Source organism: Colletotrichum costaricense, assembly GCF_030867565.1.
Source record: "Colletotrichum costaricense strain IMI 309622 chromosome Unknown Scaffold_4.1, whole genome shotgun sequence".
Lineage (NCBI taxonomy): Eukaryota > Fungi > Ascomycota > Sordariomycetes > Glomerellales > Glomerellaceae > Colletotrichum > Colletotrichum costaricense.
The window spans coordinates 718,284-742,631 of record NW_026848233.1 but is presented as its reverse complement, the minus strand read 5'-3'; the positions used below and the strand labels follow the sequence as shown (position 1 = coordinate 742,631).

Below are 24,348 nucleotides of genomic sequence, written 5' to 3'. Positions count from 1 at the left end.
AGGTAGTAGGTTCGTAGCTGCCAAGTCCGCCCTACCCGAGGAGGAATCTTGACCGAAGCCAACGGCCTCATCTGGGATTTCTCATCCGAACTTGAACCAAATAACACAAAATTCAGAAATCCACGACTTGTGCAACAACGCGTCTTGATTGCGTGTCAAGTACGCGAACTATAGAGGCCAACTTCGACATCAATTGAATTTTGCGTTTGCAAATCACGTCCACGGCAGTCACAGAAAGTTTTGTAGAACTTGGTTGAGCGCCGAAACAGCACCCAGCATTCTCATTCCAATTCTGCCGCGGTCACCACCTGCCTTCCAGAGCACTGGTAGTTGATTGATTATGGAAGCCATGAAGTTGCAAGAGAGTTAGAATGTCATAAGCAGCATCAAGTGGCGGATTGCAATGAATTGTTTAAGAAGACTTCGTGCTATGACAGACGTGATCCCCTAAGGTATGTTGTCTTTTGTGAACTCAACCGCAACTTCGTAGGACACAGCACGAGTTTCGAAAGACTGTGCGGCGACTGAAATTGAGGGCACTTCGTGTGTTCTTGTTTCATCTTAAGACAGAAATTTGAGGCCAAAGCATTCAAGCAAGCCTTTGGGCCACAGAGACAACCAGACGATGAACTTACCTACTAACAGAAAGCTCGGTTTTTGGGAGATTCAGGACGATTCTTCTCAAACAGTCAGACTGTTTGCAGAGCTGGGAGGCAGCACCAATTACCATCACTCACAGATGGGTACTAATGCTGGCTATGTGTAGGTTTCTCCGTAGTCTCCGGATCCGGGTTGGTGGTAAGAGGCTTATACCTCCACGATCTAGGCAGAGACTAAGTCGCTCTCCGGACACTTTTCAGTAGCTTACAATGCCGATTTTCATCTTGGCACTCGTGGTAAGGATCTTCTTCTCCGGTGTTCCTCACCCGCTGGGCGCACTCACGACTCAAGAACTCCGTCGGACTTTGAGTTTATTCCCCGTCGTGGTACAAAACTACCGACGACATGGTCTCTCCTAACACGATTTATCTTGGCAAGTATGCGACTTCTGGAGAAGCCTATCATTCTTGCTACAATTTCCAAAGATAGAGGGAGGCTCAGATGAGTGCCAAGTCGAGGTTAATCAATCTGAACTTTACGGAGTGTCTTGCTGACGAACGCTTCCCTCACCACTGGGCTTAAAGGACTGACGATATTCCAGTTCAAGTAGATCGAATGAAATCACGTTAGATCTTGTTCCCTAATACCTGTGTTCTCTTCATACTACCACTACCGTCAACATTTTCCTCCAATTATCAACGACCATGAAACAACCAGTGTACATCCTGTTCTTGCTCCTAACATTTGTCGTCTCCTCCGCGGGGACGATCGCACTCACCTTTGCACCATGTTACGCAACATTTTGCTCCGAGGACTACTTTGAATTCGAGACTAGATTACACCTTTTAGTCTACTTCGGCTTAGTCGCCGGCTTCGGCTGCTTTCTCCTCCTTCGATCTTATACCACGTGGGTTCATGCCCTAAGTAGTTACCATGTCATGCGCATACCTTTGGGAGGTAAACGTGTCACTTTTGGTGGTCTTTTGGCAAGTATCTGGATAGTCGCGGTGGTTGCCTCCACGACTCTGTTCTGGCTGCCAGCTCAACGGGACTTCTGGGGTTTCAGAGCAGACCCCTTGGGATGGGCGAGTGCTAAGCTTAGACTCACGATCACGGGGGTGACTGGTCACTATGCCGATATCCTGCTCGGACTATTGGTGATCCCAGTTTCTAGGAACAGTCTACTTGGAAGGGGGTTCTCGTTGCATCACAGCACACTATTATATGCGCACAAGATCATTGCCTATCTCTTTTCGGTATCAGCAACCGCTCATGGAGTTACATACCTTGTAAGTCTTTGGTTCAGTCCCGGCACCTTGTGCGATTTCTAACAGGTAGTAGCTGTATGCAACAGATTCCAGCAGCGACGGCGATGAGGCAAAGGAGGAAGCATTCGCCACAGGCAATCCGGCAATGACTCTGTCGGAGAGCAAGCAAAGAAGCGAATGGTTCACCATGACCACATACACCGGTATAGCTGCCATCTTGCCCGTGTGGTTGATCATCGTCACCTCGCTTCCATGGATTCGGAGAACCCACTACAACTTCTTTTACTACACCCATGTCATATTCGGTCTGATCATTTTCGTCGCGGCATGCATCCATGCCAGTACCGACTTCTATCTCCTTCTTCCGGGACTCTACCTCTGGGTCGCCGACTGGACATGTAGACTCTTTGGCGGACAGGCAGGCGGTCTCGCCTCGAAGACCGGTGCGACTCTGGAAAATGCAGGCAACAATTGGCTCAGGATATTCACACACCTGCCAGTCTCAAACAACGCATCAGCGAGCACTTTTGACCTCGTCCTGGAGAAGGGAGAAACTCTGCACGAACCTCTTAGCTACTACTATCTCAGCATCCCATCCATCAGCAAATTACAGAACCACGCATTCACCGCTGCAGTTTCTGCTTCCAGCGGAGCTGGTCCCACTTTCCTCTTGCAACCCACTACCGGAAAGAAGCAAAAGAGGCTGAACAAGGAGTGGACTTGGAGGTTGGGCGCCCTCGTTCCTCAACCATTCGGGAGCACACCTCTTGAAGTCCGAGTTGAAGGGCCCTACAGCGTCGGCGACGACGGATTCAAGAGTGCCTCCCACATCGTCTGTGTTGTAGGTGGAACAGGAATCACCGGCGCCTTGAGTCTAGCATCATGGTGGTTGGACAAGAGGCCAGCGAACTCCGCCTTCACTCTCGTATGGGCTGTGCGTCATAAGGAGGCTACGACGATCACGGAGTGGGCTCAACTTCAAGAGGCAGCATCTTCGGTTCCGGAGCTTACTGTGGTTGCCCACGTGAGTTCGGAAAGTGGCCGTTTGGATCCCACCTCATGTATCCGTGGAGCTCTCATTGCCGGCCAGCACACAAAAATGGATTCTGCCGGACATGCTTGGGTCTACAGTTCTGGCCCAGCAGGTCTTATTAGCACCGTTGAGAGGTCGTGTGTTGAGGCTCGGAAGGGTATCGTTGCTGGTAGAGGGGGGAGGAGTACCGACTCATGGAAAGTAAACGATCTGGGCTGGTACATGGCGAAGTGGGAAGTCTGAGGTTTTCAACTCCCCAAGCTTATTTGGTAGATTTTCTTTGTTATCTGCAAATTGCTGGTTTTTCTTGTCTGCACGTGGGTTAATTGGCAGCAATCACAATTGTTCCTAGCGGACTCAACTATTTTAGACTCTACTTTCTTATTTCTCATATGGAAAAGTTGAACAGTATCAAATGCACATTTATAGTGAGAGCCATGCACGACGTGGACGCACTTGTTCCGGTCAGCTGAATAAGACTACATGTAAAACTCAATGGTTGCTAAGTAGAGTACTCAAGTACGATATTACTTTGCGAGAAATTCAGTTGGGGATACACTACGCCCCGATTTCCTTCACAACCCTCTTGACAACCTCATCCAGATCTTCCTCTGACACACCAAGCTTGTTCATGTCGGTGACCTTGGCGCTGTAGTCACCGCCCCAGCCCTCGCGCATGTGGTTGACATAGAAGCCAACCAACATAGCCATGTGATCCCCGTTCTTGAACTTCTCGTTCGAATCAGCCACAACAGCCTCTGCGTCCAAAATCTCAACCTTCCAATCCGCCTCCTTCGTGCCCGTAGCTCGCAGGATGCTATCAAGCATATTCCTCTGGCTGATATAAAAAGACTTCAAGTACACAGGCCTGTTCCGGAACTGCTCAAGCTCAGCATCGGGCAAGCTCAGAACACCAGCGGTGGCCTTTCCGGTCGTGCCAATAGTGGTGGTGATGAGCTTCGTGTTTCCGCCATCAAACAGCTTCGCAGAGCGGCTCTTGATATCGATGCCCCAGAATCCCTGACCAAGAGACCAGTCGAACCAAGGGTTGTTGACAATGGCGATCCAGCTCATGCCCAGCTCCTCGGTCAAATCGCGGAACTGCTTCTTGCCCGCGACCATGGGGCTGGCCTCGAGCAATTTGGACGGCGCGGGGTCGGAGCCGAATTCGGTAGGCACGACCCACTTGACGCCGGCCTTGGCCGCAGCACGGATGAGAGGCGCCTGGCCCGTCATATAGCTGTCGAAGCCGAGTTGGAGGATCAGCACATCCTGGCCTTGAAACGCTGAAACCAGGAAGTCTTCGTCAGAGTAGTCGCCCTTCTTGACGATGACGCCGGCTGGGAGTGTGGCGGAGGATTGGGCGCGGGAGACGGCGGTGATGGTGTGGATGCCCTTGTCGAGGAGGGCGTTGAGGGTGAACCCGCCGAGGTTACCACTGGCACCGACGATGGCAATCTTGCGTCCTTGTTGTCCAGACATTTTTAGATTGAATTTTGAATTCGAAGTGATTCAATGCTGAATGACGATTGAGGATTGGTGATTGGCGATTTATAGTAGAAGTTGATTCTTGAGCTTCGATACTTAATTTGTCTTTTTGTTTGAGTGATTGATCTGTGGTGTTATGCTGCTTTCCTTCATCCACAAGAGGGCAGATGCCATCCTTTAATATTTCTGACATACTGACAGATCTCAATGAGGCACAAGTAGTGTTCCCGTTTCCGTGCTCAACAAACAATGCATTATTGCTTCCAGCACCCGGATAGTGTGTAAGCCTTCAGAGACATTGGATCCTCCACCACCATGAAAACGCATCCGGCGAGCACAGACAACATCCAAAGTGCTGCTGACAACTTACAAATGGGGTGGCTGATTGCTAAGCTCCTGGGATCAGCTAACTTAAAAGGGTCCGAAACCTGACCAGATGTGGCTGGTTGGTGTCCACACCGCGCGGTTCGGGGGTAAATTAGCCACGTTGGGATGCATCAGCTCCGAGGCTTCGGACTTTTGAATTGCCCATTTTGTTGATTTGGGGCAATTCCCCTCCACAGGCATCCCAGATCTGAGTAATCCAGCTCCTGTCGTTGTGAAGTTTATGAGACAACTCACCGTTTCTTGCAATAACATACCCGGGACTTTCGTGCCGTGAAAGGATTAGGCTGCGAGCGTCACTACCTATCTTTGTCAGCTGAAGTTGAGTATCTCATGGTCAAGGAAGGCCGAGAAAATATTTGTGGACAGTGGTTTTGTTCATCGCATCGAAAGATGACTTGTTGCTCCCCATGAAGGAGCTAAAGTAACTTTGGAGCCGACCGGCCATTGCAATTTTCGCAATGTCGAAATGTCTCCGGCTGCGTCTGTCACCAGCTGGCAGTAATCGGACTCGTCTGAAACGCGCCTGTGCTCTCCCAGCTCATCCGGCGGCGCATCGCTGACGGCATTCGGGGACGCAGCATGCGCTCATCCATGTCCATCTTTGCGCAGCTAACAACGACATACGCATTGGATGTCGAAGTAGCAGAACCCATCGTCGCATTGAATCGTCACTCATCTTGTAGAAATTCAAGTGTGATGAGATCGCTTCATTCCACACCGGAGCGTTGACCACCAGCTCTCAGCCTGCTTAAATCACCCTCCGGCTATGGGCAACTGAGCGAGCCACAAATTCACAGCCTTGAGCCTCGTAGGACACCCTCTTGTAATCACCGAGCCAATAAGTTGCAACTGGAATCATAATGGCATCCGCCTCTCGCGACGGCGCCCGCTTCCAGCCACTCCCCTCGGGACCCTCAGGGCCGGGCTCTAGCTCCTCGAGGTCGTCATTTGACTCAACGTCCGACCCCAACGATGCCGACGACGAAGCTTTCGCACTTCTATCCGACGACGATGCCGTATCTCTTCTTTCGGATGACATCGAGCTCGAAGAAATCTCCACAGCCGGGCCATCCGCCGGCTCGGGCTCTCGTCCGGCCAAGTCCCGGTCAGAGATGGATCAACGGTTCCAGGATGCCATCAACGCCGAGCGGAACATGACGCCACGAGATGCCATCCGCGCCTACCCGATGGCCGTATTCTGGAGTCTTGTCGTGTCTCTATGTGTGATCATGGAAGGTCGGTTCAACGTTAGAGACAACTACGTGAGTACTCCAAGCTAATGAGTTCATAGGCTACGACACCATCCTCATCGGCAGCTTCTTCGCCCACCCAGAATTCGCAAAGAAGTTCGGCGATGGCAAAGATAATGAAGGTCGAGACCAGCTCTCCGCCCTCTGGCAAGCTGTCCTCGGCAACAGCAGCACCTTTGGCTGCATCATCGGCGTCATCGCCAACGGCTTCCTCGTTGAGCGGTGCGGCCAAAAGACAGCCCTCATCAGCTCTCTCTTCGTACTCTCCGGCTGCATCTTCATCACCTTCTTTGCAACCAATAAGACCATGCTCATGCTTGGTCAGATCGCGTGCGGCCTGCCCTGGGGCGTCTTCGCATCCTCAGCACCCGCGTATGCGTCTGAGGTCTTGCCGTTGACGCTGCGGGTGTATCTGACTACGTGGACCAACATGTGCTTCATCATCGGCCAGCTCATGTCCGCGGCCGTACTCGCGGGGCTACTGCCGCGGAAAGACGAGTGGTCCTATCGAATCCCGTTCGCATTACAATGGTCCTGGCCGGTACTGCTTATCCCGCTGCTGGTATTTGCTCCGGAGTCCCCATGGCATCTTGTCAGGACCGGCCAGCTCGACAAGGCGGAGAAGGCATTGCTACGTCTCCAAAGGCGAAAAGTTAACAACCTAGACGCCAAAGTCCGTCTACGTGAAATCATAGAAACCGATAGAATGGAGCAGGAGCACCAGACAGGAACAACCTACTGGGACTGCTTCCGCGGCGTCGAACGTCGCCGCACAGAGATCGCATGCGTAGCATTCGCAGGCCAAGTCCTCTCCGGCTCGAGCTTCGCCTACAACTCAGTATACTTCTTTCAGCAAGCCGGGCTGAACCCGCAAGATGATTATAACCTCAATGTCGGCGGTACCGCGCTAGCTCTGGTGGGGACCGTCGTCAATTGGGTCGCGCTGATGCCGTACTTTGGCCGTCGTCGCATCTATCTCTGGGGCATGTTTAGCATGTCCACTATACTCTTCATCATCGGTGTCCTCGACAGGATAGGCCGGTTGCCGAATGCACCATCGTCACCCATAGGCTGGGTCCAAGCCTGTCTTACCCTGGTATGGACTTTTATCTTCCAGCTATCGGTCGGTCAGCTTGGGTGGGCTATCCCAGCCGAGGTTGGATCTACGCGTCTACGGCAGAAGACCATTTGTGTCGCGAGGTCTACCTATTATGTGATGAATCTACTGGCAAACGCCTTCCAGCCATTTTTTATCAATCCGAACGCGTTGAATCTCAAGGGTACTACGGGTTTCGTCTGGGGAACCTCGGCGTTTCTCACATTTGTGTGGGCATTTTTCCGGCTGCCGGAAACAAAGGGGCGCACGTACGAGGAGCTGGATTATCTCTTTCACAACAATACCGCGACGAGGCAGTTTGACAAGACGGAGGTGGATGTTTTTGAAGGAGGCTATGAGAAAGTGTCACCACCTAACTCTCGATGAGTTTCTTCATGTTCTCCTGTAGGATTCAGCTACTGGATGAGAGGACACAGCAATAGATAAAGTGCTTAGGTACTTGTATGAAGAGAAGGAATCACAAGTATCACTTCTTGTCCGATTGGGAAGACTTGCCATTGAACAATAGTGGTTTCTTCCTGTTTATCACTCGATGTCTTGCGCAGTCGCTGTTCACCTGTTCACCTGGATCCAGAGATCCCGGTCAGCGAGCGTTTCTTGGAAATTTGAGATTTGTGAGCCCTGAGTCTGGATACCTGACGTAGCTCATGACTATGCGCACACTCGAAGTCACTATCCCGAGGTCTTGTCAATGGTAAACATTTCAGCTGAAGTAGCGCTTGTACATCAGATGCCTCGATCTTTTGACTCGTCAACCTCGATTCAAATCCGGCAGAAGCTCACACGAAGAGCAGGGATCATAGCTCAACGCCACGGAATCTCCCCGCACATCCACAGCCTAGAGGCAAAAGGGCAAAACACACACACACACACCGACCCCGGTCAAGCTTGCTCTCCCCCACCAAAGGGCGTCAGGGCGCAGCCAACACGCTGGCAAGCTTCGGAGACTCGACGCTAACGAAGCGGTTACCCCAACGAGTAAGCAGACTGGAACGTCGGCGAGCGGGCAGAGCAACGATCCTCCCTCTGTGTAGAATCATCCTCGGCACTGGGCGGCCATTCTAATTAGCTATGGTTTCGCGAAACGCGTGCGCGGGGACTAACCTGCGGCTTCCCACGGCTTCGGTGCATGAGACGGGCCCGGATCTTGATAACAGATGCAATGCGGGGAAAGCTATCTTAGTGAGCTGCTCGATTCACACAACGTCTTCTTTTCTCGGTCAGCTCTTCTCCAAAAACTCACTTCTTCACGTCTGATTTACTGAGTAGTAATTCGTTCCGCGTGCATTGACCTCTGACAATCACTTCCTCCGACGTCTCACCCTGACTCCAATTTAACCTTCTTGAGGCTGCTCATCTCCATCTCACCTACCTCTCCCCCTTTCTGCGTTGACGCGAGCACACACCAAGCTGGAAATACTTTATAGTAGAGCAGAGCTTCAGACACGACCTATCTATCTGCGTTGCAGGCCTGAGATATTATCCTAACAACGCGTTCCAGATCTTGGAAACCGGCATCACTCAAGATGGCGACTGTTGTAGAGAAGCGGGGCGGCCAGACCATTTACAAGTCCCCGGATCACATCGATCTCCCCAAAGTCGACCTCCTCACATTTCTATTCGGTGAGTCTCACAGTCACGCAGACCTTTAACACACAACAGCATCCTCCACTGTTCGCCAAACACACGTACTGACAGGATGCAGACTCACCAAATGAAAGACTGCGCGATGACACAGTCCTCCACGCCGACGCGGCCGATCCATCCAGATCAATCACCAAATCCCGCCTAGTAAAGGCTCTCAAACAGCTTGGTCACACCCTCCGCCACCAGTACGGCATCAACAAGGGTGACGTGGTGCAGGTCATCTTCACAGGCCACTACATGGCTCCCACCGTCTTCTACGGTATCATGGCAGCGGGCGGCACCGTCGCGGCGTCAACGCCGTCCTCAACCCCGCCAGAGGTCGCGCGTCAGATCAACCTCACCGAGAGCAAGATGGTCATCTGCAGCCCTGACCTCAAGGCGCTCGCCGCTGCTGGTGGATCAGCTGCGGGACTACCCGACGATCGGATTCTCTACATCGGCGATAGCCACGAGTTCCAGCTCTTCGAGGCTAAGACGGATAAGCGTGTGCCTCTTTCGTCACAGGAGCTCGACTGGGAACGGGTGACGGACCAAACGAGACTCGAAAACACTGTCGGCTGTTACATCTACAGCAGTGGCACGACTGGTATCCCAAAGGCGGTCAGAATCTCTCATGCAAACATGATTGCGCAGACCATGTTCATCTCGACGCCGACGATAGAATATTACAAGACGCACCCGAAGATGGAGTACATCACGCTCGCACATTTACCGGCAGCTCACATCTCTGGTCTCCAAGCCTACATCGTCAACCAGACCTTCATGGGCGGCATCGTCTACTGGATGAAGAAGTTCAACTTTGTGGAATTTCTAGACTACGCGAAAAAGTACAAAATCACATCCTTCTTCAGCGTGCCGCCTATCTATCTCATGATTGCGAAATCACCGCTGGTCAAGGATCATCTCGACACCGTGGAATTCGCTCTCACGGGAGCCGCGGCCCTAGGAGGCGAAACCCAAGCCGAAGCACAGCGAAAAATGGGCAAGGGAAAAGCGATCCTCGGCCAGACGTGGGGTCTCAGCGAAACTACCGGCGGGTTCACGATTCTTCCCCGCCATCTCACAGATGACACGGGAAGCGTGTCCATGATTGTGGCCAACTGCGAAGCTCGGCTCGTCGATGATGAGGGGAAGGACGTCGAGGTTGGTCAGCCGGGAGAGATGTGGTGCCGTGGGCCAATCATCACCAAGGGGTACTACAAGAACGATAAGGCCAATAAGGAGGCATTTGTTGATGGTTGGTTCTGCACTGGCGACCGATTGTCGTTCAAGGATGGAAAGTTCTACTTCGTGGATCGGAAAAAGGTTCGTGTTATTTGCTTTCTTGGTACGCGCTACCTCGGATGGAACTATAGCTAACAAACCTCAGGAACTCATCAAATACAACGGTTTCCAGGTGGCTCCAGCCGAACTTGAAGCATTACTGGTCACGCACCCGAAGATCCAAGATGCGGCCGTCATTGGCGTCGAAGGCGAAGGCACCGAGCTTCCAAGGTACGCAACTTCCAACTCCGTTAGCCAGCATAAACCAGTGAACTAACGTCCTTCTAGAGCTTATGTGGTCGCCGATAAGAAAAAGATTTCTGCCGAAGAAATCCAGAAGTGGGTGGCAGATCAGGTTGCTAGTTACAAGAAACTTCGTGGCGGCGTGATTTTTATTGATGCCATCCCAAAGAGTCCCTCTGGAAAGATCTTGCGCAAAGATCTAAGGGCACTTGTGAAGCGCGAGGCTGGCGCGAAGCTCTGATAGAACTGAGATAGACAGCCCATAAAGAATGTGAACAGAGAAAGCCTCACTTCATGAAATGCCATGCGCTGTTGATGCCTTGGGACTTAACATTAAGTTTTGTCTGAAGGTCCTTTCTCCGAAGTCCACGTAAAGTTCAACATGAACTCTAACGTCCGCTGCCGTTCTTGGTAGTCCAGGCCGCGATGGTAAGTACCAGAGTCCTTCTACGTCTGGTAGGGCCATTTTGGATCTATCTCCGAAGGTTATTGCTCTAGGTATGCTATGAGAAATTCCCCTTGACACTTCTTCTTGCCATCCGCACCTTCATCCTTTAACCTGCATCTGTGTTACATCTAATCCATATTGGATCTCTGGGACATCAACATCACTAATTACTTCTGTCGTCATCATAATTGCACATCACCTCTTCGGAAACCGCAACCATGGGACTCTTAGCATCTATCAGAAATCGTCGTTCCGGTGCGGGAAAACCGAGGCCTCCTCCTCAATCATCAACCCATGTGCAGCAGCCTATGCCATATTCCCCTGCCACAGTTGGTCCAACTACCTATAACGCTCCGACGAATTTGACTCCCATCGAGCAGGAAAACCGACGCCTTCTCCAACTCACGCAAAGTATGGAAGAAGAGAGAATGAGAGAGCAGGCCCTCGTCAACCAGATCGTCGAGGCCGCCTATCGAGAGAGATATGGTGATCAGTGGCACCTTCATCTTCAAAATCAGCACCTGACACCACTCGAGATCAGACGCAAGCCCGTTCCCTCTAGCCAATCAACCTCTCGGGACACCAGCCCCGGCGCCTCGTCCCACTATAGCGGCACTACGATGGACGAGCACGCTGAGGGATCTCAGCTGAACACACCGAGTCCCAACTCCAGCAGATCCGGCTCCCAAAGCCCTCACAGAAGCGAACATGAAGGAAGCAGTGGCCAAGCAGACCCTTCTACAACATTTGTCGACGGGAGCAATCACTCGCATGTGGTCAACGCCGGGAATAATATGCACCCTTATGCTGCAGTTTGGCCTATCAGCTACGATCCTCCGCCATACACTGCCCACCGACCTCTTTCTGTTATCTCGGAGGAAGGCACAGGCCAGACAGCAGTTCAAACAGCAGCTCGACGTGCACTTCTGCTCGCAGCTCAGAAGCAGGTCGTGCCCGTGGTAGTGAACAAGAAGAAGAAGAAGTTGAAGTATGAACCAGCTCCCCTGAACCATCTTACTCGAGGAACAATGCGGAAGAAGGTTATGGGTACTTCGAAGTAAGGGAGGAGAAAAGTCGGTACCAAAAGTAGAAAGAGCAAAATAGGATATAATGAAGTAGTATTCATAAATAGCGAATTTTACATGTGTCTTTCTGGAAGAGGCTTATACAACATCATGTACCTGCAATATAATGTCTTCAAAACCATCAAACCTGTGGCGAGTAAAATTACCGGTCCCGTAGCACCATTGATTAACAATGATTAAGCAGGAGATATGCCTAGCATGGACTCCTCACGATAAACTAGAAGATAGTGTGTCGACGGTAGTCATCTCTCCACCACGAGGATCCAAACATTGAGGATCAAGATTAGACGCAACATGGCCATTCATTTGATAAGCTTGCTAAGATTTTGACTCGAAAGAATCCCTCACAAACAATTGAAGCGCGATGAAGCGTGAAGGGCTGGTTCGCAGTGGACAAAGTTCCGCCTCAACATGTGAGAATTAGGGCCTATCTCAACTTGGAGCTCTCGCCGAAGTACTCGTATTGCTGACCGGGCACTTATGATATTGATCCTTCGAGAAGCTCCTGCAGCATTTTTACAAGTCAGATGGATTTGTTCGAAGGCCCGGCCGGCCTTCCAGCTGTGCCAGCCTGCACGAACTCGTACAGCCTACAGCCGGGCCTTGCTTTAGTCGAACCATTCTCCAAACAGAGTGCACATCGTGGTCTGGACTCAAGATATGAGGTCATTGCATCACATTTTGTGAGACAGTGATCACATTTATCGACTTTGTCACATTTCTAGGCAGGCCGAGGCTGACGAGGTGATTTTCTTGTCCACCACCTTGCAGCTGGGTCTCGCCAGTTAGGCGATTCCGTGAGGAGCCGAGACAAGACGATCGTCTGTCTCCCCCCACCTTCCTATTTCACTTGGTGTTAGTTCATCCCATCTTGACCATGACCCAAATATTAGGATTTGATGCAATGTGGCCATCCACTCTTCTTCCAGACCACCGGAGCATCATCGGCAACCCGCCTTCATGGGTGGATGGAGCGAGGAATGACACGATTCATCAGCTCTGATGCTTCAGGACGTGATTCTACCAATAGATAAGATAGACCATTGCTGACCGACATATCAGGCGGGGTCAGGATGTAGTCAGATAGAGTTCGGGGTGCCTGCACTGACGTGAGATAAAGTAGACCAGTCGGCAAAACGCGTGTTACTCCGGCAGCGGGGCGGGACAGCCCGTCAAGGGAGCGGCTGCGGGCTTCTAGTCCGAGAAGCAGGGGCTTCGGTCCTTAGATGGAGAGGATTGCCGCTGTAGGCGCGTGGATGATTCCTCATCGAACTCGGTCATGCAGCTCCTGCCATCGCTGCAGTTTACCGCCATCGACCGCGGAGTTCTAGGATGTCTTACTTCTCGCCCTGATTAAGGTTGTGACGATAATCAAGTGCGGACTTTTTCTCGGCCGATGGCAATATCAAGGGAGTAAAGGTGAAGGCTGACTTCCCTAGAACCCGGTATTATCATATGGAAACTCCGAGCCGATCGAGGCAAGGGAGAATGCCAGCTTTGCATTCGCATGCCAACGCCACACCCGTCAGCGTAAATCCAGCCTCATAGACCCTTCAGGCTCGGACTTGGCAATGAGAGAACTGCTCGAAATGGTCTGGAGGGGTGTGCTACATGTTTCGCAGCGGGATGTTACGATTGGTGGTTGGAAGGGACCACTTCTTCTTGGCTGCGCGGAGCCTTGAGTGATTTCCGATTTCCATCCCTTGAGAAAGTGCGCTACCCACCTTCATGACCCTGTTAGTTCGCGAGAGCGTCATTCGTCTCCTCGGATGCCCTCGCCTTCCTTCAAGCAGGTCATCGGCCAGTATGCAGGGGACATGCGAGATGCAATGGACTTGCGTTGCAGGATTCAGGCAACGTTGCGTTCTCATCGTCGAGAAACTGATCATGACGTGCCCAGGCTATGAGGCCTGGCTAGACCTCGCGAAGTGAAGTAGATACTATGTTTGAAGACTATAAGTAACTCAGTGTTACTCACTGGAAAATAGGATGGAAGAGAAACTCAAGCTATCCAGACCAAACCCCCTATTCTCGTAGATCATTCAAATCACAATGCACTTCTCATTTATCGCATCTGCCCTCGTGGCAATCACCCCAGTCCTTGCTTTGACTCGGTCTCCTGCGCCGACTGTTACAAATGGCCAATACGTTGTGGACGGCTACGCATATGCCAAGCGCCAGATTTTCAACTTTGCCAGTGGCACTACCCTTCCCAGTGGCCTCTACAAGAGCACATGGAACATTTCTGACCCGCCAACCCATCGCTTCGACGCAGCCAATGTGGTTGTCGGCAGTGGGTATATGAATCTTAAGGTTCCTGGCGGCCAGACAGTCATGCCTTACAGCGCAGCCGAGGTCTCCACGACCTTCAACGTCAAGTACGCCTCAGTTCGTACTGTCGCTATCTTCAGTGAGCCTGCTGGAGTCTGCAACGGTAAGTCACGTATTCGCGCCCCAGAATCTGCCACTCGGTACTAACAATCGACTATAGGGGCTTTCTTCTATCAGAGTGACAGCCAAGAGACTGACATCGAGTGGCTTTCTGATCCGGCTTCCCTTAGCAACCAAGGAACTCGCAAACTCTGGCTCACGAACCAGGATGCTGATGGAGATGGTATCAAGACATACAACGCCATCTCACCCCCTGCCAGCCCAACTACCACCGAGCACGAGTACCGTCTCGACTGGACTCCCGGCCGCGTTACCTGGTACGTTGATGGCGTCCAGGTATGGACTACGACTGGTGACGTGCCCTCTGCCAGTGGTCCTTGGGTTTTTAACAACTGGTCCAACGGCGACAAGGGATGGAGTGCCGGACCCCCTGCCACCCAGGCCGACTTCAAGATTAAGGATATTTACATGTACTACAACCAGTAAACTGTGGAGGGCTTGTACACGTTGAAAGCTTGTGCCATTGAATGTGGTCATTACCGTCAAAATCTGTCTAACATGGCCCAAACAATGGTCACATCTGATGTCTCAAGGCCTTACGGAATCAGTTATGTACGCAGAGATGTTTCAAATCAATTTATCAGTTCGATCATGCACGGTGCTATATATATTGCAATTGAACGAAAGTTGTTCATATAATGATATCGGGAGAGGGAGAGTTGAGCTGGCTAGTTTCATACAAAGTACTTTGGTTTCTATGACAGGTGGAGGAAACCGCAAAAACCTTCCTCGCGCCTGTTTATCAGTAGCGCTGGCTAGGTACAAGTAACTACTATAACATCAAGACTGCTCACGTTATTGGAGACTCAGAGTACACATGTCGCAGGTGTTAAATAGATGGCAGCAAGTGAATGATTGTATCCAGCTCAATTTTAGTGCAGTAAGCTACGATCTATACCACTCTACAAGTTCGGCCCAGACAATCTTGTCAATCCAATGTTCCTGTTGCGAGACAAATTCACCAGATCCATAGCGTGGGAGCTCTTTAACAGACGGGAATATTGATGACATCGCCAACTTGGAGCAGAAGAGGGTCGACACCCTGGTTGGCAGCAAGGAGAACGTTGACATCAAGGCCGAGACGCTCGGCGACGATGAAGAAGGTGTCGCCGGCAACGATGGTGTAGGTGGCCGCGCCGCCCTCAACACAGGTACCGGTGCCGGGCTTGGACAAGCAGGAGGTGTTGTCGGGGTTGCAGACGTAGGTGGGTACCTTGAGGACCTGGCCAAGGGCAATGAAGTTGGGGTTGGTGAGGTTGCTGGCGTTGGCGATGTCGCAGATGCCAGAGCTGTACTTCTGGGAGATGATGGTCAGGGTGTCGTTGGAGACGACAGTGTAGTCGATGGTGGGGCCGGGGGAGCAGGTAGGGGTGGCGGTCGCCGAGGCCGTGGCGGTAGGAGTTGCCTGCTGTTTGATTGTTAGTTTGAGTTCATCTTCATTTATGTTAAACCGTAGCTGAGCTCGGTCGTTCATGGTGTGGAAGATCATTTCAACTGATATGATGCTAGAAGTTGAGGTAGCTTACAGGAAGGGCAGCGGCCAGGCCGGCGATGGCGAGGACTGAGAAGAGGGCGGAAGTGAACTGCATTGTGGCTGATTTGGGAGAATCAAGATTATTGGAGTTGAGCGAAGGAATGAAAGTTGGTAGTATCGAAACGATTGTGTTGGTATAGAGAGAGACTGGATCGAGAGGCTAGATGCTGATGATGGCTTCCTAAAAGATCAGTAGTACTCGACGATCTCTCGCCCTACTTATATGGAAATCAACAGCCCCTGAGAGAAGAGGGAACCAACAGTTCGGACGCTAGCATTCTAGATCCCGTGAAGGAACACTTGGCAACGGCAGTGTCTGTTTGTGGGGGCAGATTGGTTAGGGGCTTGTTCAAGGAGGGGCTGTGTGATGAAGCTCTCCGTGTTTTGTTCAGGCTAATTCGCAATGTGTCAAGGCGCGAGACAACAAGCAACAGTAAACGAGGCTGTTGCGAGCAGCGAATTCGCGCTTGGAGTGAGAGGCACTTCCTGAGCCATGGGCTTGGGTCACTCGGAGACTCGGGCATGATCGTGTTCCTGGCAAGCCAAGCAAGTAAACCTAAATTTCTGGAGATCGTGGCCCCCTGATTGACTCGTGCCAGACGTTGGGTCTGGGGAGGCCCTTGCAAATTTGCTGCGGTTGCCAGGAGGCCAGAACGATGTTTCTAGAATTTCAATATGAATTCACTCAATATCCCTTCTGTGCAATTTTTACATTTCATTAGGTGACGTGGCTCTCCTCGACTCCATGACTTTGGCGCCAGCGAGCTGACGATGGCCGAGCATTGGCGTTTCCGACCCGAAGACTTTAGGAGTTGGAGACAATAGCACATGTTAAGATGAAATTCGAATAGTAAACTTGGACTTAAAGCAAACTTACCCTCCACAGCCTGAAGTCTCCTGATAAAGTCGAAGTACTGGACGGCTCCGTGTTCGCGACCCAGCGTTGACGGGTTATTACGCGGAGCATATAACTGGGGCAATCAATCAAGGTTTGAGGCTCATTCAAGGTCACCCCACCCTCACCGTCCGAACCATCGTCTCATCTCTCGCAAAGCCTGGCTCAACTGTTTGCATCGAAATTATCTGCCCAAGCATTTCTGCTCACTCACTTCCCGATAACACCATTGCCTAGACGTACTCTAGATGACTTTAAATGCTCAACTTCGACAGTTACTTGATGGTTCGAAATATTGGGATATTCCTTCACATCCCGTAGACACGATGGACGGCCTCTCCACTTTCGACCGAAAATCGTCTAGGGATTTCCCAGATCGGTCTCGGACTGATGAACTTAGACTCCGTGTGGAGATCGCGGAGGGGTCCACATGCCCCAAAGCCACGCCATGCTACTCATGAGTCCCGGGCTTTCCGATCAGTTCGCCGTGTAGCGACCTTGAGGCGGTGCTCACTCTTTTTACTAGGACAACGTTCAAACGGACAAGAGAAAACCCAGGAAAGCGGTAGCCACAACGAAAATGCAACCTCGTGTTGTCCGAAAAGGGGTCGTGAAGGGGGCAAAAGCGGACCAGACTTCCCATTTCTGCATTGAAAGCCTTGTCTTCATATTGCAATCCATCGATCTCGCTGGCATGTTGCTGCCAGCCATACAGTCTTGGCGCGAATGCCCTCATGATTGCAGGCCGCGTCAAGCTCGGCAGTCTATTTTTGAGAGATTCTGTGGGGTTGAGATGCTGTCAAGCTTTGAGTCTAACGGCGGGTTGCTTTTGTTCAATCGCCATCGCCGTACTCTCCGAGGATTCGCTAGATTGAATGGATTCGCCTAGAAGCTTTGGGGAGGGTGGCTTTCTTAGTGGAGGCGATTTGAGGAATTACGTCTTTTTGTCGGATCATATCCGACGTGGCATCTATTACTTCTAAGCCGCGTGGATCAAACTATTTCATGCCCACACAACAGTGGTCTCTTGGGCACTCTCTGTTTTGGAGACGATTGTCCCATAGCCGGGAAGAACGTTCGTGGCCAAGCCAGCTACTAATCCCATCTATAAACCCTCTCGAGTGCTTCGTCAATCGGGGCAGATGAAAGTCTAAGCTTGTTATCGGAGAAGATGAATTCTTCGTGGGTCACAAGTACGAGGATGCAGCTTCGATGGAGCAGTGTAGTGCCCACCCCGCCCTTGATTGACGTGCTTTTTCAAGCTTGCCATAAGAGGACAATGGCTATACTGGACAGATGAAAGTCGTCAATTAAGGACATCCTTATGCTCAGAGTATGTTCACCATGACTTAAATTCATGCTAGTGACTAGCAGCGCTTTCCGGGCATGGGCTATTGCTCTGTTGAATATATCGCATCACCAAATTTAAAGTGGATATAATGAAGAGTTCTCGGATCATTCTGTTTCTTTCATTTCCAAAGGCTGTTGAGGACCGCAATAAGGCATGACTTGGCCTCTGGAAGCAGACACGAATTTTCGCCCCTTTCCCAACAATGACTCGTAAACTTGGAGGCAACCGCGCGCTTAGCATTGATGCAGGCGACATCGCTCAGAGATTGCCACCTCATTTACTGATGAGAGTCATTATGTAAGTTAGGTAAGATGAGAAGACTGAGGGCAGGTCAAAACTGTTGGTGCCCGGAAGTTGATGGAACCAAATCGATGACGGGTTATTCGCCCTTGCTGAAGCGGTCAAGTACACAGATAATCCAGCTTGATGACCTTCCCGATGTACCCCTTCTCATAGCACCCTGAATGCGCTCCAGATATCATCGCTTGCTCTGTCTTACCCTTGCAGTATTTTCCATCTCATACAGCCCTATGGATCATGTCCGTCAAGTCAACGACTTAGAGGTTTATTCAAAGTATCTAGTCAATTTGCGGGCAAGGTAAGCGAGCAATCACGCCTAGGGAATCCGTCGAGATGGATAGAGAAACTTGTATGGAACTCCGTTGTCGACTTCCTAAATGCCATTACGGCCATTATCTGTCATCCTGCAAAACGTGGCTAAGCAGTCACTTCACTGATCAATGTGTCTGGACGTCGCGACGATGATCGTGGCCCGCTTCCCCGCATGATGCTGGAGAATCTCCGTCCGTTCCCCTCACCTCATCAGTTGCATCCCCAGCCTCCGCCTTTAGCCGCCCCAGATCAACCCCAACTCGGATGTTGCGCACCAATTGCAAGATGGATCTGATCCGGGATCACACTTCGCGCAATCGTCTTATTTGTGCGCAAAGTGATCGTTTCTCGGCGTTGTGGAATAGCTCACGTCGATCCGTGTCAACGAGTGGGAAGAGAGCTAATATTCGGCCATGATTGAGGCCATAATCAGCTAGCTTCGGGCACTATAATAATAAGCTTATCACGACTGTGGTCGTCTCTTGAGACTTCGGTACCGATTCGTTATGATCTAGATCAGCCACCAACATGATATTCTCCCTCCTTTCAGCCTTAGTGCTAGCGGCCTCTGTGGCCCTAGCCCAGGATACCTCGTTCACGAATCCTGTTCTGTGGCAGGATCTTGCCGATTTGGAGGTCATTCGCGTCAACGACACATACTACTACACGGCTTCGACGATGCACTATTCTCCAGGGGCACCTGTGCTCAAGAGTTACAACCTTGTTGACTGGGAGTATGTGGGACACTCGGTACCTGAGCTCATCTTCGGAGAAGAGTACTACCTGAATGGCAGCACCAGTGCCTATGTAGGCGGCATTTGGGCTTCTTCCTTGAAGTACCGGGAAAGCAATGGCCTGTTCTACTGGTACGGGTGTATTCAGTCTGGCGGAATGTCGACCTGGATTTTTACCGCTAGTGATCCAGCGGGACCCTGGATTGCTCAACCCCCCATCGAAGAATGCTTCTACGACTTGGGGGTCCTTGTTGATGACGATGATACTATGTATGTCGCGTACGGAAGATACAACATCAGCGTCGCTCAACTCTCACCCGATGGGCTGCAGCCGGTCAGGAACGAGGTAAGTTCCGAATCCGGAACATGCAAGGGCATCTTTGACTTCTCTTTCTAGGTTGTGTGGGTCGACCCAGTACGATATCTGGAAGGAGCAAGATTCTATCACATTGGTTCCAGCTATTACATCTGGCTGACCAAGCCCGCGGATGGTCAGCATGTGTTGAAAGCAGATAACCCGTGGGGTCCGTACACCAATCGTACGGTTCTCGACAGGATGGCATCCCCAATTCCGAACTCCGGAACACCTCATCAGGGAGGCATTGTGGATACCCCTGATGGTGACTGGTGGTATATGTCATTCTTGGACGCGTATCCAAGTGGCCGCATCCCGGTTCTGGCACCGCTTACATGGGACGAAGAAGGCTGGCCTCAAATTGTTACGGATGAGGCCGGAGGCTGGGGCAAGACGTATCCGATGCCTATTGAGACGGAGAAGAAGGTGAAGGCAGCTGGAGCGTACACCGACAACTTCGATAGCCCTGTTCTCTCAGCCGAATGGGCTTTCAACCACAACCCGGACAACTCTGCCTGGGAGCTCGGCCCTGACGGTCTGACACTGCATACGGCAACTATCACAAACGATTTATACAGAGCGAGAAATACTCTTGCCCACAGAATCCAAGGACCAAAGAGCAGCGGCACATTCCGACTGAATCTTGGCAATATGGCTGATGGCGACGTATCAGGCGTCTCAATCTTCCGCGACGAGTCCGCTTACATTGGGTTCCGCAAGGAGGGCGGCACTCTGAAGCTTGTCGCGGTTCATGATCTTATTTTATCCGAGAGCTCTGGCTGGCAGACGACCTCCAATGGCACGATCGTAGCCACGGCCACTGAGTCTGAAGTCGACCTGTCGGGGGTTGCCGATGGTTCTGTGGACATCTACCTTCGCATAGTCGCAGACGTCCACCCGACCTTTGGGGTTGAGGCAGATAACCCGAGCCAGCTGCTGTACAGCCTCGACGGAGAGAACTTCACCCAGCTTGGACCGGACTACCCCCTCCACAACAGGTGGCAGTTCTTCCTAGCGTTCCGTTTCGCAGTGTTCAATTATGCTACGACGTCTCTTGGGGGTTCAGTCGTGGTAAAGGAGTTCACTCTCGATTCCGTAAATTAGCTCAACACTTCTTGGATAGAAATCCTCGTGACGAAGAAACTGGTCCGAATGTCACTGCGGAAACTGTGGTGCGCTGTTCCGGCTAGTATGACTATCGATATGAATGTGAGACCCTTCGTTGAGCCATTCCTTTCTGGTCGCTGTTCGTGTGAACATCTTCCTTCAGTGCTTTATGTACATTTTTTTCGGCGTTCTCAACATGTTCTTCTGCGATGGGTCGTTCTTGAGGAAAGTCGGCTCATGGTCCGCACTCTGCAGTTTGCAAGCCATCGATCTCGAGGCAATCGTTTTGGAAGTCATTGTTTCGCACAGGGTCGGATACGATAATGCACTGTGTGAAAGAAGAAAGCACAATTAGCAAATGGCAGACCTGGGACTGCAGCGGGGATGCTGGATCGTTAGCTTACTGCATCGCCTCCTGTGCCTTCTGTTAGCAGTCTGTTTCCACTATGGTGATACTCAAGGGAATGACTTACTCATATAGCCTTGGTCGTGGCATGCAGATGTCGTCCAGTCAACGCGGACTTTTTTGGATGCCTGTTCGCGACAGAAGCAGCTGATCTCCTGCTGGGCGAGGGTACCCGCCGCGAGGGTCCTTGGTGTGCGTCAGTATATGTATTCTTTGGCTCGACCATTTTCAGATGCGGCGTTCTTACGCAAGGAAGACAATATGGGTTAACATTTTTGACGCTTGGGGTGACTCGACAGGTTTTGTCATGAAACCATATCTCACTGTTCAAGCGGCCGGGTGTGGAAGATGTACTTATATCCCATCCTTCCATGGGACACATCTCTCTTCAATGACTACGGCGCTGTAATCAAATCTATTTGTCTCTGAGGTTTGACTATATCTAAGTAAGCGCTCAGATATGCCAAGCTGTGCGGTTCCTGATGATCTAGCTTGGAGATAGTGATGTTTTGGACGAACCATTGCGATAGACTTTAACATAGAGGTAAGACACTGGACCATCCTGACTTGCATCGGTCTCGCAAGCTCATGTGATAGGATGCAAGACAATTAATCTCCACCAGAGAGGCTTGGACCAGAGACCTCGAGTCATGCTGCTGAGGATCGTGCCGAGATGAGGCTGTCTAACCTTTCACTCCGGCTATCAAACTCTCGGAGTGCTTTAACCGAGGATGACTTCTCTGTTGAGACTCGATGAGTGTTTTCTAGGCGTCAGGCGGCATAGCTGGAAAGGGAGCCGCACATGTTGGAGAAGGCTTTCGCAAGAAGATGTGGAAGACATAGTACGGCGAGTTGCCAGCGCAGTCATTCCCAAACTCCATTCCCGCGTACCTGGAATGAATTTGTTTGAAATCAAGCTCAGCACCAAAAAAGCACAGTCTTAAGACTGTAATCAGGGTACATTCGTAGTAGTCGGTTACCAAGGCTAGCCCAAGCGTCATCTGTTTGCTTCTTGCCTTAACAAGTCGCAGGACTGAAAGTTAATGCAAGCCTGCCCTTTAGGAGAACTGTCCAAAGTGAGTAGCTGTATCACCTACGCATAGAATCATGCCAATTGACCAAGAAGAGCGGCCGATATGATTCTGACTGATATGGGTCTCGGCCAGGGGAAGTGAATCAAGGAAACTGACTATTTCTTAATTTGAAGACGAAAGGCATAGTTCGCACAACTCCAACAACAAAATTAAATGTTTGACATTGCGATATCTTCTGGGAAGATTGCCATTCTGTAAGGGAAGAGAGTATGTTTTCAATCACGCACTTGTCATCGACAAGGTTGTGCTGAATGTATTTTTACTCGATCAAGCGAGCTGAATCCAAGGGATAAGGCCCAGGACATCCATTTTCTGGTTTACTTCAAATCGAATAAATTACAATGTGACCAGCCCTCTAGGCACTCGATAAAGATTCGCAGCCAGATTCGGCAAAAGGTCTTCCACGATGGGTGCCCAATTGACATGAAACAGAAAAGAGAAGGATACTAGAAACATCGAGCCAACTACGCCATAATCCTGAAGGCCTCGCAGCATTAGGTAGGATGAAGACATTTACTGAGCCGCGGCTGGATGTCATTGGGATCATTGAACTTTCAATGATGAAGAAAGAAGGAAAGAAGGAAGCAAAGAAACAATTGCCAGTAAATAAGGAAAGAAAAAGGTCGGATGATGCTGTGCCATGGCACCCTTCTCTCAGGGAAATAGTAGCCGGAATCGTATCCAGATTCATAGCTATCTGTCACTTGGTCAGCGGAGTATCGAAAGTTCCCTTGCCTTCGGCAATTGGGTTTGGAGCCTGAAGTCGGCCAAAATGCTCCATGGAGCCAATCGTTGGATAGCCCAGGCCAAGCTGCAATAGCTGCTCAAATTCACTCAAAGGCCCACGAGATTTTGTTGAGCCTCCTGATATATTGCTTTCGTTCAAGGGTATGATGTGCGAATACGATGGTGTTCCACGATTAACCCGAAGTTCTGTTGTCGCTCTTCGTGAAGAATGCCAATCCAGCAGCTTCGATCCAACTATTTCAGCAACAGTGCAGTCCTTTACTTCTCCTTCATAGTATTCATCGCCTGTATTCGCGAAAGACCCGTGACCGAATTTGGCTGGAGCATCCTTTGGAACGGGATAGGAAAAAGAATCGTACGATGATGCCATAGCTGGCAATGCTTTGTTCTGACGTGACGGGCGTCGTAGGATACTTGAATATTCCTTATTCGATGTTCGATAATCAGCTCGGAGGACTGTTCAAACAATTGAGATCAAAGGCAGGCTGTCAAATAGAAACGAGCGGTCGCGCAGCGAAGGTATGGATGGTGTCTGTTTGATCTTGCCAATGGCAAAGTCTGCTACCACCCTAACGTAAGTTAGCCAAAGAGCCTAAGATGGCAACATGCAATAGATCGCTATCAACAGTGCAATTGGGAGATACCTCAGTAAGATCTGAACGTTCAGCACAACGAATCTCTCTGCTTGGGAGCATGTGGATGTTTGATGACGTCGGGGATGGCGGCAAAAGGAGATGGACTCACCGTCCTGGCTAAGGTACCTGTAAGGAAAAAGGGATGTAGGCTGTTCTTTTCGGAGAATCATGATTTTTGGCAAAGTAGCAGCGAGTATCTAGATTCTTCTTTGAGATTCCGAGCAGTTTCAAAAGACAGGATGATCTGAGGACTTGCAGCAGTTAGAAAGATCTGGTAGCGGGACTGCCCTGCCAAGAGGTGGTTGGTTCTCTGACCACGTGCTGCCCTTCTCGACGCATTGTGCCCACACGCCCCAGACAGCCACCCGCAACATCGAGCTAGATATTTCCACGCTCCTTGTCTTAGGAATCTTCTTTTCCGTTGGAAACCTAGGCCACGATATATTGCTTACTGACAAGTTCCCGGAAGTAAATGTACACAGTGACTCTTCAAGACGTTACCAGAACTTGACCAAGTTCTTGCACAATGGTTAAGGCAGAGACTTTGAGAGTTTGTTTTCAATCTTTCCGAAAGCTGATTTTCGACGGATGTAGTATT

General features: G+C 50.8%; 9 protein-coding genes across 9 annotated transcripts; 6 read left to right on the top strand and 3 right to left on the bottom strand.

Annotated features, from left to right (window-relative positions):
• Positions 1 to 1,304: 1,304 nt before the first annotated feature.
• On the top strand, positions 1,305 to 3,144 carry CCOS01_04276 (uncharacterized protein; the record flags this gene model as incomplete). The annotated part of the gene is made up of 2 exons (XM_060452458.1): positions 1,305 to 1,889; positions 1,942 to 3,144. The coding sequence occupies 2 exons, from the start codon at positions 1,305 to 1,307 to the stop codon at positions 3,142 to 3,144; spliced, it is 1,788 nt and encodes a 595-aa protein (XP_060316416.1).
• A 315-nt stretch (positions 3,145 to 3,459) lies between these two features.
• Positions 3,460 to 4,383, bottom strand: CCOS01_04275 (uncharacterized protein; the record flags this gene model as incomplete). The annotated part of the gene is made up of 1 exon (XM_060452457.1): positions 3,460 to 4,383. The coding sequence occupies one exon, from the start codon at positions 4,381 to 4,383 to the stop codon at positions 3,460 to 3,462; it is 924 nt and encodes a 307-aa protein (XP_060316415.1).
• A 1,253-nt stretch (positions 4,384 to 5,636) lies between these two features.
• On the top strand, positions 5,637 to 7,509 carry CCOS01_04274 (sugar porter family MFS transporter; the record flags this gene model as incomplete). Its single annotated transcript, XM_060452456.1, has 2 exons — positions 5,637 to 6,012; positions 6,068 to 7,509. 2 exons carry the CDS (start codon positions 5,637 to 5,639, stop codon positions 7,507 to 7,509), a joined length of 1,818 nt encoding a protein of 605 aa, XP_060316414.1.
• A 1,160-nt stretch (positions 7,510 to 8,669) lies between these two features.
• On the top strand, positions 8,670 to 10,537 carry CCOS01_04273 (AMP-binding enzyme; the record flags this gene model as incomplete). Its single annotated transcript, XM_060452455.1, has 4 exons — positions 8,670 to 8,766; positions 8,849 to 10,095; positions 10,160 to 10,284; positions 10,342 to 10,537. The coding sequence occupies 4 exons, from the start codon at positions 8,670 to 8,672 to the stop codon at positions 10,535 to 10,537; spliced, it is 1,665 nt and encodes a 554-aa protein (XP_060316413.1).
• A 425-nt stretch (positions 10,538 to 10,962) lies between these two features.
• Positions 10,963 to 11,805, top strand: CCOS01_04272 (uncharacterized protein; the record flags this gene model as incomplete). The annotated part of the gene is made up of 1 exon (XM_060452454.1): positions 10,963 to 11,805. The coding sequence occupies one exon, from the start codon at positions 10,963 to 10,965 to the stop codon at positions 11,803 to 11,805; it is 843 nt and encodes a 280-aa protein (XP_060316412.1).
• A 2,076-nt stretch (positions 11,806 to 13,881) lies between these two features.
• Positions 13,882 to 14,706, top strand: CCOS01_04271 (uncharacterized protein; the record flags this gene model as incomplete). The annotated part of the gene is made up of 2 exons (XM_060452453.1): positions 13,882 to 14,263; positions 14,321 to 14,706. 2 exons carry the CDS (start codon positions 13,882 to 13,884, stop codon positions 14,704 to 14,706), a joined length of 768 nt encoding a protein of 255 aa, XP_060316411.1.
• A 559-nt stretch (positions 14,707 to 15,265) lies between these two features.
• Positions 15,266 to 15,869, bottom strand: CCOS01_04270 (intracellular hyphae protein 1; the record flags this gene model as incomplete). The annotated part of the gene is made up of 2 exons (XM_060452452.1): positions 15,266 to 15,688; positions 15,807 to 15,869. The coding sequence occupies 2 exons, from the start codon at positions 15,867 to 15,869 to the stop codon at positions 15,266 to 15,268; spliced, it is 486 nt and encodes a 161-aa protein (XP_060316410.1).
• Positions 15,870 to 19,200: 3,331 nt separating this feature from the next.
• CCOS01_04269 (glycosyl hydrolase family 43) lies at positions 19,201 to 20,865 on the top strand (the record flags this gene model as incomplete). Its single annotated transcript, XM_060452451.1, has 2 exons — positions 19,201 to 19,752; positions 19,804 to 20,865. The coding sequence occupies 2 exons, from the start codon at positions 19,201 to 19,203 to the stop codon at positions 20,863 to 20,865; spliced, it is 1,614 nt and encodes a 537-aa protein (XP_060316409.1).
• Positions 20,866 to 21,103: 238 nt separating this feature from the next.
• On the bottom strand, positions 21,104 to 21,547 carry CCOS01_04268 (uncharacterized protein; the record flags this gene model as incomplete). The annotated part of the gene is made up of 4 exons (XM_060452450.1): positions 21,104 to 21,196; positions 21,273 to 21,283; positions 21,342 to 21,460; positions 21,522 to 21,547. The coding sequence occupies 4 exons, from the start codon at positions 21,545 to 21,547 to the stop codon at positions 21,104 to 21,106; spliced, it is 249 nt and encodes an 82-aa protein (XP_060316408.1).
• Positions 21,548 to 24,348: the final 2,801 nt, after the last annotated feature.